Source organism: Drosophila elegans, unplaced genomic scaffold (genome assembly GCF_018152505.1).
Source record: "Drosophila elegans isolate 14027-0461.03 unplaced genomic scaffold, ASM1815250v1 contig_814, whole genome shotgun sequence".
Taxonomy (NCBI): domain Eukaryota; kingdom Metazoa; phylum Arthropoda; class Insecta; order Diptera; family Drosophilidae; genus Drosophila; species Drosophila elegans.
This window is the reverse complement of record NW_024546167.1, coordinates 4,864,105-4,879,278: the sequence shown is the minus strand read 5'-3', so window position 1 is coordinate 4,879,278 and position 15,174 is coordinate 4,864,105. Positions and strand designations below refer to the sequence as shown.

The window sequence follows — 15,174 nt, the reverse complement described above, 5'->3', positions numbered from 1 at the left end:
GCTCTAATTGAAAATAATTTAACGTAAAATGGGAAAACATTTTCGGTTGCGGCAATGATAAATTCAAAGTTTTTTGATATCACTTGTGTTGCGGTTTGGGCTGTGCCATAGCTGCTGTAGTTGCTGCGTATTTTTCTAAATCATTTGCAAAACAGTCGTGATAAACGTTTGCATTTGTCGCTTTTGTGGTCAGCCCGCCTGGCTCTGCTCACCTGTCACACAAATGGAATTTATGTCCTACTGTGGTTGGCCACAGCAGCAGCGGGGATATATTCATTTATGGTATATCTGAAGGGATTGGGTAAAAATTGCATTGATTAAAGTTTGTTATTTGAATATTCATTGGCAGTGGCGGTCGCACAAAAGACGACAGCTGTTAATGCAAGCGAAGCATATGAAATATTTATTTATGTATTTAAATATTATTTTTCGAAATTTATTGTCTTTGGATTTATTTGTCAAATTTACATTTCTAATAGTGCCTGGCCGATATTGTTTGTGGTTGTAATTAGAAATGTAAATTTGTAATTTGTACAGACCGATGGTCGAAAGATTAATAGTTCATGAAATTGACACTCAATGGCGAATCAGAAATAAGTGCATTTAAATAAAGTGTAGATTGAGTGGACGAATAGTCCAACTAGTCGAAAGAATTAATGAAGTAAGTATACAGAGGCATCATTATTTCCAATTACATTGCACATAAACTGTTTTTGGATTTGGAAAGCTTACGTAATGGAAAACAAATTATTGAAAACAGTGTTATTTAAGCTTTGGCACAATTGTGCTAATATTTTTTGTTTTTGCGCACTGCTCAGCATTTTTATCCGATTCTGTTTGTCCATGGGAATTGGATTTGACCCTGCGGCAGCAAAAATGTGAAATTAATTTGTGTTTATTTTAGCATAAATTATACAAGTGGCAAATTTATGTTTGGCGTGCAGAAAGCTAGTCAGTCTTTGCCGCATATCAATTAAAAACGTTTCCCTCCCCACACTTTTGCCCGCAATTGAATAAAGCATTGTTGGCCATTTTTAGTTGATTTTCGATATTTATCGCTTTGGCTGGGCCTATGCCAGGCCCCGAATTTATGGCGAATTTTTAGAGAAGGACCTAAATTTCCAATGTCCTTGGCGATCTTATTTGTGTGTCCTTGCAATATTTATTACACACAGTTGCACATGAACATGGCGTGTACGTAAAACAGCATTTTGTGGCCCATGGCCTTCCGTTCCCCACACTGTTTTCTTTTCACTTTTACTGTGTTTTATGTGAGCTACATTTGTTTTCATTTACAAGTATTTCACTTAAAATTTATTTGCCATACACATTTTTATGGCTTAGCTTGGCTTTGTCCTTTTTCGTTCACTGCCCTTCAGCCTCCAGCCAGATCCCTTAAATAATGTATTTGCGAGAGCTAAAATTAAAATTTATTTACCATTCTGTGTTTTATAGTTGACTCAATAAAAAATAAGACACATGCAAGTAGAAAGGTCAATATATAGCCCAGTATTTCTCTGAACCATGCCCACGCTCTTCATGATTTTCATTGTAAAATATCCTCTGGAGCGGTTCGGTTTTAATTGGCAATTGAAAGAGTTAATCAAATGAATGCCAATTCCATTGTTTTCGCTCCAAAGCTCTTCTTTTTAATGGCCAAAGTTTCGGCGTTTTACCTTTAATTTCGATGGACTCATTTCGGCAACAGTTTGAAGCGCCATAAAAACATTAATGGAATGACAGCTGCTGCTGCTGCTGCTGCTGCTGCTGCAGTTGGAAGAACGCGACGGACATTATGAGATGAAGGCTTCATTTTACTGTTCTTGTCTTGGTGTGAGGGAAAAATGAACCTTTTGCTGGGGGAAAGCTCTTAAAATCCTTTCGCTTAAGCCCTTAGCATGGCGTTTGCCTGTCTCAGCCCGCTTCTCGTTGTTAGAACCGTCTGGGTCCTCTGGATTCTTATTGTGCAATTGTATTTGCTGCTCATGAGAAATTGTATGCGTGCAAAGACGCTTAAAACTTTCGCCGCACTTTCCCCACTTTCCCCGATTTACCCACCCTGTCAGCTTTTCCGATAAGAGCTTTGCTGCACTTGAGCCTCAAGTTTCATTGTTTTCCTGCCAAATGCCGGCTTAAAACGGCTTGCGTTTCTCGATTTAATTTTAAAATGTTTCTCACAGAGCTCTCAAGTCACTCAATCCGGTGGAGAGCTGCTCGAAATTGGCAATTTTCATGATTGGTGGTTTCAAATGTTGCATATGCCATTATTTTGTTAAAGGCTTTGCACACTGATAACCATTTAGAGCTGATTGAATTTTTTCCAACCAGAACACTAATCTGAAATATGTCTGATATTTCCATTCGATTTGCGATTATTTTCATTTGGTCTGTGATTCTTTTTTTGAACAATTTTGCTATGCGCTGCCTAATCCCATTATTGCCCATTTCGGAAGCATTTCACACAATTTTGCGGCATTTTGTTTGTCATTCGCACGATGATGATAATAAAAGCAGCCGTAACCGTAGCCATAGCATCGATTGCTGTCAGCATATCTATTTTTTCACCACAGCACTGAAAATTGCTGAAATATCAGGCAGCGAAATGAAATTGGTTGGAGCACGACCAAGGCGAGTGCAATGTTTCCGACTCCATTTAAACGTCCAACCCAATCAGAGAAACTTGATATTGTACTATTGCCCGAACAGGACCAATGATGACATGTTTCTCACTCAAATAGCTAATTGCTGCACTTTCTAAGTGAGCGGCGAGTGAGCTTGTTAAAAGTCTGCCAAGTATCGGTAGCTGTTAGATTTCCCCCTCTTGGGGAAACTATAAATAAAACATTTGTCTTAGAACGGACTGACAGTGTTTCCCCTTTTTCTTTTCAAGCAACAGCACTGCTGACACTTGCCAAACCGTAAAAATGTCCAGCATTTGCCTGCGAGTAGCGAGCGGCAGGAAAACAACAGTGACGAGGGCTAAAAACGGCGAGTTATGTACACCGATTGCTGCTGTTGTGGTCGTAATACTCTATCCCCAAGGAACTGGCTTGGTAAATGGGAATAAATGGTACGTCAGTGAATTTCTGGATTACAATATAACACTTAGTCTTTTTATTTTTCAAATTATCACGTTTTCTCTTCAGGCTTGGTTAGACTTTAAATAATATTTTTTTAGCTAGAACTAAAAAAAACATCATGAAATAATGGCCAATTAAGAATTGTATGGTTAGTGATTCGTCGTTTTTAAACCTTTAAAAGTATTTATAAGTAAAATATAGTATGCTTTAGCCACGATTTTCTCATAGTTAGACGGAAAATCTTTTGTTTCGAATAATTAACCTGTATATTAACTCTCTTCAATATTATAAGCATCTAGTCATGGGTTTATTTTTTCAATTGCTAGTGATAGTAGTTTATTAAATTAAATTTATTTAAATATTAAACTTAGCAAAATGTAAAATAGGGATTATAGCTAGTAGTATGTAGTTCGTAAGCTGGCAATATACTTTCTCCCGCCTGAGCAGGACATTGGCGCTTCGGTCCGCAAGTGTCCTGGGAGTCCGCTTCACTTGCTTCGGCTTCCGTTTCCGCCGAGCTGCTGGCAGCAGACATGGCGACGGCCACGAATGGGGATTGTGGATGAAAAATGCCGGGGGCAAAGGATTGGGAGTGGGATTGGGATTGGCCAGCGACAGCGACATCGGCGCGACGTCGCGTCTAGTCGCGACTTGGCTTTGTGCTACGGTAAATCAATACTCCTTGCCCATATCACTTGCAGCCACTTGCGAGCTTGGAGGAGCAGTTCAACCTAAACTTTTCCACTTGCCATAAACTTGGCAAATATTAACCAAGCGGGCGTTTGCAGCAATTGTGGAGGTGTCAGCCAGCTGCGTAAATTACGAGGACTTGCACTGGCTGCCGGCTGATGAAAAGTGGCCAGGGAACAATGACTTCCTGCTGAAAGTTGGCACTGCAGGGCCACAAACTTGCCAGAAACTCCACTCATTAACAGCTGTTGTCTTTAGTTTCCAGTCAAGATTCTATTTACTTTTAGGAAAGTTAATTATATTCGCGCAAACGTTTGGCATTTACTATTTTTTGTATTTATTCTGCAATTAGTTTTGCTGACTGCCAAAACCGAAATTATTAAATTCGCATTTCAAACGCAACGGGAGCAATGGCGGATGTGTCGAAAGTTGCCAGCAACTTACTTTCCACAGCAAGTGCAAATTAGTTTCCTATGTGCCAAACTTTTCGACAAAATGAGCTGCTCTCGGAAAAGTCAAACCGAACTAGGCAACCATTGTGTTTTTTTAATAAAGCATGAACAATGTACATATATCTCGCGGTTACATAAGACTTGTTGCTAAGTTTTGAGCAGGTCAAACAAATGCTTTCTGGAAAAACTAAAATCACGCTTCTCAAAACGATAAACAGCGCCAAAGATTTTTTGGGATCTCCTACCAATATAAAAACTTACCGAATAAATAATGAGATTACAAGAGCATGTTTGTTTAAAAAAAAGTAAAATGCCTTATACGCAGTTTAAATATTATTTGGTCTGACTTGCATCCATTGGGCAATTATTTATTTTAAATATTAATATTCATCTTATTATTTAAATATATCCGAAATATTTTTGAAAATGTTCAATATTTAAATAAATATTTATCTTAATTAGAGCGTATAATGCAAAAAGTACCTTCCTCTTACCATTCATATTTTAATTACAGGTACCATATAAGTCCCATTGGATCAATCGAGAAAATATATGAAACAAATTTTAGTTTTACAAATGTTTTTCAATTTATGCAAACATATACCGACATACAGTAATGGTTTATGATTTCAATGCAATGAATTTAGTTTTGTATGAATCGGACAACGCTATCATATACTTACTGAAAATAAATTCGTTATATAAAATATTTTATTTTTGTAATAGCGTTAAGTTTGCTTCCTTTGTTTTTTATTTTTATATAGCGTTAAGTTGGCTTCCATTCTTTATTCTTTATATATATATTTATTTCACTACAATAATATTTATTTGGGTGCGATTCAGGCGAGAGACCTGCCCAGTGGAGCGTGGACACTAAAATTTGGTTTCCATAGCCATTGTAAATATTTTCGAAATATTAATTAAGTGGGCCCAATGTGGGCTGAGCGTGAATAAATTAAAAATTACGCTAGAACGCACTTGCAGCGGAAAGGAAGCGAGTCCGAAAACCGAACCGAACAGCAGCCGAAATGAAACCGCCAAGCCGCAACCAATGCCACATATTTACTTTTATCTCAGCTCGAGCAGCTGGGGCCAAAACCAGAGCCAGAACCCGAACCCGAACCCGAACCAGAACCAGAACCAGAGCGAAAGCCAAAGTCCAGGGGGCACAAACAAACGGGAGTGCAGCTGGGAGTGGCTGAAGCTGAAGGCGGATCCTGCGTCCTGCGTCCTGGGTCCTTCTCGGCTCCTTGGCCGGACTACAAATGAGGAGACTCCGGACTACGGACCACGGACCACGGACTACAGACTACGGAGCTCTGCCACTGACAACGACGATGCTCTCAAATTGTCGGTCGTTTAAATACATTTAAATATAAATGCGGCGCGCAGCGCAGCGCAGCGCAGCGATAAGAAAGCTGCAGCCATGGACATGAATGCGGATGTGGAAGTGGATGTGAATGCGGATGCGGATACGGATATGCATGTGAATGCGGAGAGGGGGTAAATGAAATTCCTCATTCATTCATTTCCATTCATCCGACGGCCACTGCAGCGTTCTATCAGCGTGGAAAATCGTGTGTGCCGTGAATGTGGGCGTGTGGTCAGAGTCTTGCCACAGCCATTTTAAAAGGGGCTGCAAGTCGGAGCCGGCGATAAACAAATATATATCCAACACTTGTGATGCGCATTTTAAAATAATGAACGAGAACGTGAGCAAAATCGCACATGGAATCGATTAATTGTTACCCATTAGCAGGGTGGGCAAACAAACGTGTTGAAAATAGCTTAAAACACCTTACCAGTCACTTTGTTTGTTCGGCATTTTCATTTACATTTTCAATATGTTTTTTGGCATTTATTTATCAGAAATCCTTTTACATTATGTAACAAGTTCATTACTATACTACTTAATCAATTTTTATAAGTCTCCTTTATATATTTGAACTTGTTTCCTTTTATCTTAACAAAAAAAAAAAATTTTTTTCATTTCTCCGATTTCTTTCTTCATGAAGTGTGTAAAATGCCTTCATCAAGATGCTGACAAGGCAAATGACATTCTCACGAGAGATTATCGGGTAAATATTTTAGTAATTTGCATTCCAGTTGCTTAGTAGCCACTAACTGGGTTGAGTACCTTGCCTACCACTACCCCTTGATGCCATCTCATAAGAACCCATCGGCGTGGCCATGACAAGCGAGGGAAAAATTTAATTACATATTTCCTCACAATACGTATACGCCCCTATGGCGGCAGCCCCACATTCTCCTTCGCCAGCTTGTGTCGTGGGGTCAGCGAATGCGATTCATTTCGCAGCCAGGCCGTGATTAAATTTTCATTTTAATGCACGATTGAAGAAGCATTCGGCGAATTTAATTGAAAAACTGTGCAGCAGCAGCATCAGCAACAGCTAATATTTGGTTTGCTGCATGGCCAAGCCATCGTGGGCATGTCCTCAATCGGGAAATGGGATTCCTGTCCGCAGTCATGTCGGCGCTTTAACGCTTACACGGATCTCATCGAGCTCTGCTGGTCAAATGAGTTTCTGACGTGTCTTTCATGGCACACCAAATTAATTCCATATCTCATGTTTTCCAATGTCGTTTGCATGCATAGTTAATCGGATTTACTGGACCACTCCCTTAAACGGTTCGCCACATCCACATCCACAACCATATCCATATCCACATCCACATTATACCCGAACCAATGGAGCAGATTATGGCAACAGTTGATGGCTAATGGAAGTCGCAAGTAACATTTGTCGGCTGTCTAGACTTTTGACTTTCGCTGACCTCTGTTAACTGCTGTTTTTCTTTTTTGGCAATTAGAAAGCAAGTGAAGGGGCGACTATTCGTCAGTTCGCCATCCACATGTCGATGACTTGGGTAACTTTCTATTGTCGAATGCCCTGCTTAATAGCCTTCGCATAGATTTGACATTTCTGCCTGCTACGGACACCGAAACCTTCTGTTCGAGTCATTTGCAGCTCTTCACCTTTAAATTCACATCTAGGCAACTGTCTGTGTCAATTGCTTCGTCACATCGCTGTCAATTATCTGGGCGACACAGCAGGACTGCATAAGCTGCCACTTCGGAGACTTCCCAGGTCCTGTTTGGGGAGACACCAGGCGACGGCGACGACGACGGCGACGGATGTATTCATGCATCAGTCGGGCCAAAGTGACATTTATTGGCTGTCAGTCAGTCAGTCAGTCAGTGGGTCGGTCGGTCGGAGTGAAAGGTCGGAAAAGCGGAGTGGGTCATTGGGAAAACACTTTGTCAGCCTTCTGCTTTTTGGGCAATGAATTGATGTGTCCTGCATGCGAATTATGAAGCTCTCAGTGGCACTGTGTGCATGTGTCGCATATATAAAGAGACGCTGTCTGCAGCTCATCACAACTGATTTTATCGCCTTGCTTGGATGATTTTAGACACTGATTTTGAACTGGAAATCTATTTTATTGATATTTGCGGAAACAATATGTTAAGCTGTATACAACGGTTTGAAGCTATCATTATTAGATATCAAATTAATGTTAAATAACATTGGTTAGGTTTTAATACAAATAAAAGTAATGAAAATTGTCCATAGTCTTAAATTGCAAATAGTCAAGTAACTGTTGTAAATAAAATAGACTATTGCTTTGTTAAAGACTACAATTTTCTGACTTGGCATCGGTGTTATTGAACTTATTTTAATAAATTCGTGATTCAACATATTTTTTAATACAATTATCCAAGGCTAATTGCGGTTTGTCATATATATTATAAGAGTTCAAAGTAATAGCTTAAAATTGTTTTCTTCAAACGGCAGATTTGAGTTATTCACTTTATATATATTTTTAGAGTTTAAATTAATTGTTTCAGGACCCTTCATTGGCTGGTTGGCTAGCACTTCTTTATCAAAGTGTATTTTTTTCCAACGCCAGATTTACGTTCACGTTTTTCTTAAGCCTTTCATCTGGCGTTGTCATCTCTTTAGAATAAATTGGATGGTTAATAAGTATGTAATTGATAGCTTTAATGAATATGAAAGGCTTTTCGTTAGTCAATAATGTACCCTACTCCAAGTTAGTCCAAGTTTTTCAATCACTTCAAGGGCGAGTAGGCGGATTTTGGACACCAGGCGCAGCAGCTCACGTCCGCACATTTCTCGCCCAGACAGCAGCGGCAGCAGCTGTCCGCAGGTCCTGCAAACAGACAGAGGAGCACCGCCAGGACCAGGAGGAGCCAAGGTAGCCAGGACTGCAGACGGCGGTGTGTCATTGTCGGACAAGCAATCCAGATTGACAGCCCGTCGGCAGGTGGGCCAATGGGCAGGTAGGGGCCCTTCGGCAGTGAACGCGCTGCGGCATTAGGCAATTTTCCACGGCAGCTGGCGACGGCAATCCATCATCGCGCATCCGCACGGCAAACAATGTCATTAGCTGCACTTCATCTGGAGCACACCAAAATAGCAGCGCCAGCACACATGCGTTCTGCACACGTGCCAGGTCCTACGCCGACCACAATTAAGATAATGCAGAGTCAACAAGACAAGTCCCACCACAGAAGCTGCTGAAACGGAACACTGACAGAAAATTTGCACCGCAAAGTACAACTAAGTAACTGCTAGAAGAAAACAATTTAAACCTACGGAAAGTTTGCCTTATATTGCTTGACTTTAAGATTTACAAGCAAAGTTAACAAATAAAACCGCAAAACAGCTATAATTAAAAATGTATTACCAATAATTATAAGCAAGAAGGAATGCTATAGTTGACCCCGACTGTTAGGGAGTACAGGACTGCATTTTGAACACGACAAGCTAGGAGCGAACAGCACCAAGCACATATATTTTGTTTAAGTGTATAGAAGAAAATGCAAATGTCGTTGAACTGTCGCTGATTCATGACCCTAACAAGTTTATTGGCAACGTGGCGTATGATTAATGCGCCTCCTAATTGCCGACTGAGACAAAGTGAAGTGCCAGAAGATATTTTCTAAGCTTGTGTGTTAACCACTCAGACAACGATGCTCGACCTTTTCAACATACCGCCGTTTATAATATTTGTTTTCTCTTTTCCGCCAAGAAGCCGATTCTCGTTGCTGTCATGAGTTAACAGATTATTTCCGGCTTAAGTCGAGGCTAATTAAAGAAATGGTCTTAGAACATTGAGCGTTGTAAAAAGTTAATTTGAAATGTGTTTTCTACTTAATTCAGACCCATCCAAGGATGGAGGAGAGAATGCAGGTGTGGGGGTCATTTCCATTCAGGTAACACAATCACTAGTGGGAGGGAATAGTCGGCTGGTTCTGAGAAACAAGAACAGAACTTCGATTTGCAGCGACAAGCGAATGCAAACAAACAAGCAATAAGGTACCGGAGAAATTGTCGCTTTAACTTAGTTTATAATGCCACTTGAATGAGTTTGCTTGGCACAAATGCGAGAACGAACACGACACTCGGAGAGGGTCGCCACTAAAGTTTTAAATGAATGACCCAAAACTAAATTGTCAAAACAAAATTTGTAAAATTCCGGAAAAAATAAGATTATATTGATACCACACCACTATTGATTATTGAAAATATTTTTCAATTTAAACATTTTAAAGAAAAGAATCAAATCAAATCCTAACTTTTGGGATAAATACGTGTTTGTTCATACGATTTACCTACGTGCAATATTTTTTTTACCTTATATTAGTAACTTCCCCTTGAACACCGGGAATATCCTTTCATTTATGCTGCCACACAAATGGTCCTTTCAGTGCAGAGAATGCAACGAAATAATACGCCGTGCAGGAGCAGAAGACAGATGTATGCACTGTATGCCAGAGAAACCGGAGCAGGGATTTCAAATGGTTTAGTAGGGAACAGGCTGCTGGCGTAGAAAGAGTCGTAGAAGCGAACCAAATGCAAATACCAGGCGACACGTGAGCCCCGCCCACTTCTGCGCCCCCTTGGCATGCAATTTGCCATTTATTCAATTTAAATATTCACACCATTGTGAAAAGCGAGCTCGCGAGGGCTACATCCGAGTATATGTACAGAAATGTCTGAGATGGAATAGACGCCGCTGATGGCATAATATGCCAAGCCAGAGGACAAAAGCACAAACTATAATAAAATAAAATAAAATAAAGCCGCGTTCAAGTGAAACTGAACAAAAATTTCAACATATCAGAAAATGAAATAAGTATTTTTATTATTATGTAAATAGCACAGTTCCATGAAATTCAATTATATTTAATTTGTGTGCAAATAGCATATCTCTTATGCCATTACACTTGCCAACCAAATTAAATCGAAAAAATGAACACATCATGAACCGAATTTTATTTTATTATACTGCTACATTTTTTAAATTAGTTTTATCTCATTATGTTTGAAATAAATTACTGAAGAGACTTACATTATAATAAATGTTTAGCACTTCTTAGCAGTTTTTTACAAAAGACAATCCATCAGCATAAGGTATATAAAGTTCGATTGCTTTAGATGAATCATTTTCAGGTCACAAAGCAATTACTTAGCTTGTCAATTGCAATTATGGATATTCTTCTATATTTACATTTGGAATCTCGTATTTATTTGTGATATTTATCGAACAATGACCCAATGTTTTAATCCACCAAAGCGTTGCAGCAAAAATTCCTGATGGAATTAATCATTTTTGTTTTCGCTGTTGTTTGACTTTGGTGCGTACATGATAATGCCAACTAAATTTAATATTAATTCAATATAAATTCATTATAAGATTAATTTATATTATTTTCATTGGTAATCGATGCACAGCAGCGTGCAAATGCGCTTAATGAGATTTAAAAAGAGGAAATAAATTAAAACAAAATGCAAACTCTCGCTCCAGCAAGCGTTGAATGCATAAAGTTTATGAAAACCAACAAATGGCATGGCACTCGAGCAGGGATTGACCAAGTTTTTGGTCGGCCACTCATCGAAGTCGAAGACTTTTCTCTACTCCGCTAGATTTCTTAATTAAAAATTTCATTTAAACACCAAACAATGAAAAACGGGTCTTGGCGAATTAATGATATGGAAAATGCAAGGCAAAAAATAACTAGCCATGCATATAATCCAAATACAAAATGCAAAGTTTGCTTTGAGAGGGTGAAAAAGAGTTTGAGGATGGCAAAACAAAGAATACGAGCAACACATAACTTTCAAGAAGCTTTGAAGTGAATCCTTAAGTGGGAAAATCACGACGGAAACATTTTAACGTTTTTTTTATATTGAATAGCTTTAAAAGAATTTTACTCTCGGTTGACTTACTAAATAAACGTCTCTTAAACACAGTCTTCATAGTACCATAAACATTCATGAGTTGAATTATATATTTGTTAGGCAAATTCCTTTATATACTTTAAAGAAGTTGTTATATCCAAGTACAAAAACAAATGCTACAGTCAGCTGTGCCATAGTCATTAATTAAACGGAAATATATTTTCTAAAAAAGAATTAATAGTAATAACACTTCTCTTACGCCAAGAACTTTCATTAAAACACCTTTTGTGGCCACCAACTAAGCCAGAAATATATGTTTTTTTGTGCACATTAGTGTGCATTAATATTATTAAAACTAAACAACAATGGGAGTGCTAGCCCGGAGCACTGACCTCATTTGTCTGGCCGGGGAGTTGAAGTCGAAATGGAGAGTCACCGGGGGCGTAGGGGCGTGGCAGACCGTGTCGCCTCACTTGATGGAAGTCCTCTGTTGATTTGCGACGCCTTTTACTTTTCGCTTTATGCGCTCCTCCCATTTGTTTGCATTTGCGTTGACACTCACTTCATTTAGCAGCCCACAGCAGCAGTTGCAACTGCACAAAGGCAGCAGCAGTAGCAACTCTTGCAACACCAGCAACATCAACAACAGCAACAACAGCAACAACAGCCACATCCGCCCCCGGCTGCAGGTTAAGAACCTTCTTTTGAACTTTAAAATGTTTGCTTTTGGACATGTGGGCGGCAAAGTTGCGAGCTTTGTCGACTAAATGATACCCTGATTACTCACTGAGATGATAGTTCCCCTTTTCAATAATTATTAAAAAATATATGCTTAGCTTTGATTAAATTTCTTAAGAAAAACTTTTGATTAACAAGTTTGTCTTAAAAGTAAACTATAGACAGTATTAAAGTATAAGTCTTAATTCCACTATACTTTTAATTTTCATTTTTATTCCGGGTCTAAAACTGTATTCTAAGGCCTCTCTTTTTTAAACCACATAATTTTTATTTGGATGCTTTCGTGGGGTTAATCCAATACACATCTTAGTGAAAAATTATAGTTCCCCAATAATTTAAAATTCAGAAATTTTCGACGAATAAAAACTGATGCATAGTGCAGTGAGTAATGAATGTAAACTTTGTAAAAGGGTTGGATTCTTTAATACTTTTAGCCTGTAGGGTACTTTCACATTCAACTATCCTTTTTGCTTATTGCTTACATATTTATTTTACCACTGCAGTATTACCCCCTCTACCCCTTAAACTTGCTCATACCCTCATCTCTGTTTGTGTTTGTGTTTGCTTTGTGGTTTTGCCATCACATCCAGTCCCCAGGACGCATTTTAATCTTAAGCGCCTTCCATTCGCCACAATTGTCCAGGCCGTGAGTCGACTGCCCCTCATAGTTCTTGGCTCCAGCCAGCTGAGCAAATATATATAACCATTTTTACCCCTTGCCGCAATTCCACCTGGCGACTTATGGCCGGCTTATGTGCTCGCAAACCAATTAAAACGGCCAACGGAATTGTAAGACCCCTGACACGAAGGCAATGGCAGCAAATTAATTTCAAGGGATTACGACTGGGCATGGAACTGTATTTAGTTGATTTTATTTGGATATCCGGTCATGGCCCAGAAATCAAGGCCTCCGATTGTGATCGTCTATGTGTGTTATTTTGAAGTTTCTTGATTAATGGGCTAGTGGGCTAGTGGTCTAGTATATGGTTCAACAGTTCAGCGCAGCAACAACCCGTATTTTGTCTTGTATTTGTAGGCTTAACCGTAAGTTTCCCTTCGTCTGAGTGGGGGCTCTTTAGTGGGCTTTTCACCTGCAACATTTTCCATCACTCCAGCTGCTGCCTCGAAACGTTGACGGCGATGTAGCTCAACACTCTGTTCCGGATTCAGGTTCCCAAACCAATTTTCATCGTCCTCCTCAGCATCTTCGGGTTCTTCTTGTAGACTTCTCCAGATGTATGGTATTAGTCGCTGTAGGTACCCAACTTTCCAAAGTAAAGCACCAATTGAAAACAGAATTACATTGATTAACAGACATAAAGGCCAGTGTGCTGTAATAAAAACGGCAGCCGCGGTAACCACACGTGAGACTTGTACAGCGAATTGACCCATTATTCTGATAATTTCGTTAGGGAAATTTTTTAATAGCAATCCAATTACACGTCTCGATTCGCTGCTTAAAATAAACTGAGAAATATTTAATATATTATTTAATATATGCTAAAAAAGCATGGCTTACTTTCTTATACTTTCAGCTAAATACAATCTGATGAATCGTTTCAACGTGTTGCTAGCAATAAACTACAACAGTTTTTAACAGTTTTTATTAAAGAATCATGGCCTACTTTATTAACAATATCAGATATGATATAAAATAAAACAATTCACTATTAAAAACTTTTATTACAAACTTGTAATTGGCTTAAAAAACCAAACTTTTGCAAATAAAATTAAAACATAATAAAAAATCACTCAAATCTTAATATTGAGGTAAAACTCGAACCAAATTTTATGAATGGCATAAATATATCAGTGAACATAAAGGAACAAATATTTTAAGCTTTTTTGTGTATTTTATTGGTTTTATTTAAATGTAATTGAACTGGAAACATTTTATGTATTTTGGGTTTAATTAAAAAAAGCTTTAAAACGAAACTTTTGCTTAATTAATATGTTTTTGCGGCAAGTAACTCTCCAAAATGAGTTGTACGTGAGCACTAAAATCGTGGATTCAAGGCATTGAAACAAAGTCACAGGACACATGAGTGTGCCGCATTGTTCACTTTCGGGGAGGACAGCACTCAGGTCCTCAGTTTCGGCCTGAGACTGGCGCTGAGCCTGAGCCTGACCGGCACTCGAGGGTTCAAGAAGGCCCTTAACCCGCTGCTTGAGGCAGTGGCTAAATCCACACCACAGTGCCAAGCAGTGGCATGAAAATAAATTAAAAATGTGTTAGACTCGCACCCACACGCAAAAGGCAGCTCGGACTCTTATCCAGGCGACCGCATACACAGACATATTTAGGAACGTGACTTGGCTGTCCTGGGAAAGCCACACACTCGCACCGCCAAAGCCACCTACCCCACCACCACCTCCACCGCCGTATAAATTTAGCATGTTATGAAAAATGTATGGTATACAGAGACTGACTGAAGGCAGCACTGCCTTTGTCCGCACGGCACGTAGTCGGTGCCACGCCCAGTCTCCGCCGCTTTTAATGACAAAAGTTATGACGACAAATGACTCGGTTGACTTTCACTACGAAATCAGAGCCGCAGCTTCACAATGGGACCATGAATCATTTCCCGCTGACTTGACTCCGCTTTCTGAATTCACTTTTGCCATTTGGCCGCCCTGATTTGTAGTCGCTGCTAAAAGCGCTCTTCATTTATCATTATGCAAATTATAAATTACATTTTAACGAAACGCAGATAATAATGTAAACGTTTTAATGCCCCACCGATAATTATGCAAGTCTTGCTGCATCGGCGCAAAATTCACGCTCCACCGCAGCCGCCGTCGCGTCGTGCAAATTGAATTTGTTAATCAACTGCATTTAGGCTTAATTAAAAGTGCGCATGGAGGCAATGAAAAGCAGGCGTAACTTTAACATTAAATTTTAAAATTGTTATATATAAAAATCGGATATTAGAGCGTGACTCGGGGGATTTGTCACGCATTCGACCAACACAATTATGAAGTAGT

The 15,174-nt window shown here is 39.3% G+C and overlaps 1 protein-coding gene across 1 annotated transcript; it reads right to left on the bottom strand.

Annotated features, from left to right (window-relative positions):
- Positions 1 to 13,026: 13,026 nt before the first annotated feature.
- LOC121467861 lies at positions 13,027 to 13,642 on the bottom strand. Its single transcript, XM_041710391.1, has one exon. It carries the CDS (start codon positions 13,579 to 13,581, stop codon positions 13,228 to 13,230), a length of 354 nt encoding a protein of 117 aa, XP_041566325.1. The 5' UTR covers positions 13,582 to 13,642; the 3' UTR covers positions 13,027 to 13,227.
- Between the last annotated feature and the right edge of the window lie 1,532 nt (positions 13,643 to 15,174).

Bases quoted from the DNA above. Each gene is read 5' to 3' on its own strand.
- LOC121467861 (XM_041710391.1), bottom strand. From the start codon at position 13,581: ATGGGTCAATTCGCTGTACAAGTCTCACGTGTGGTTACCGCGGCTGCC.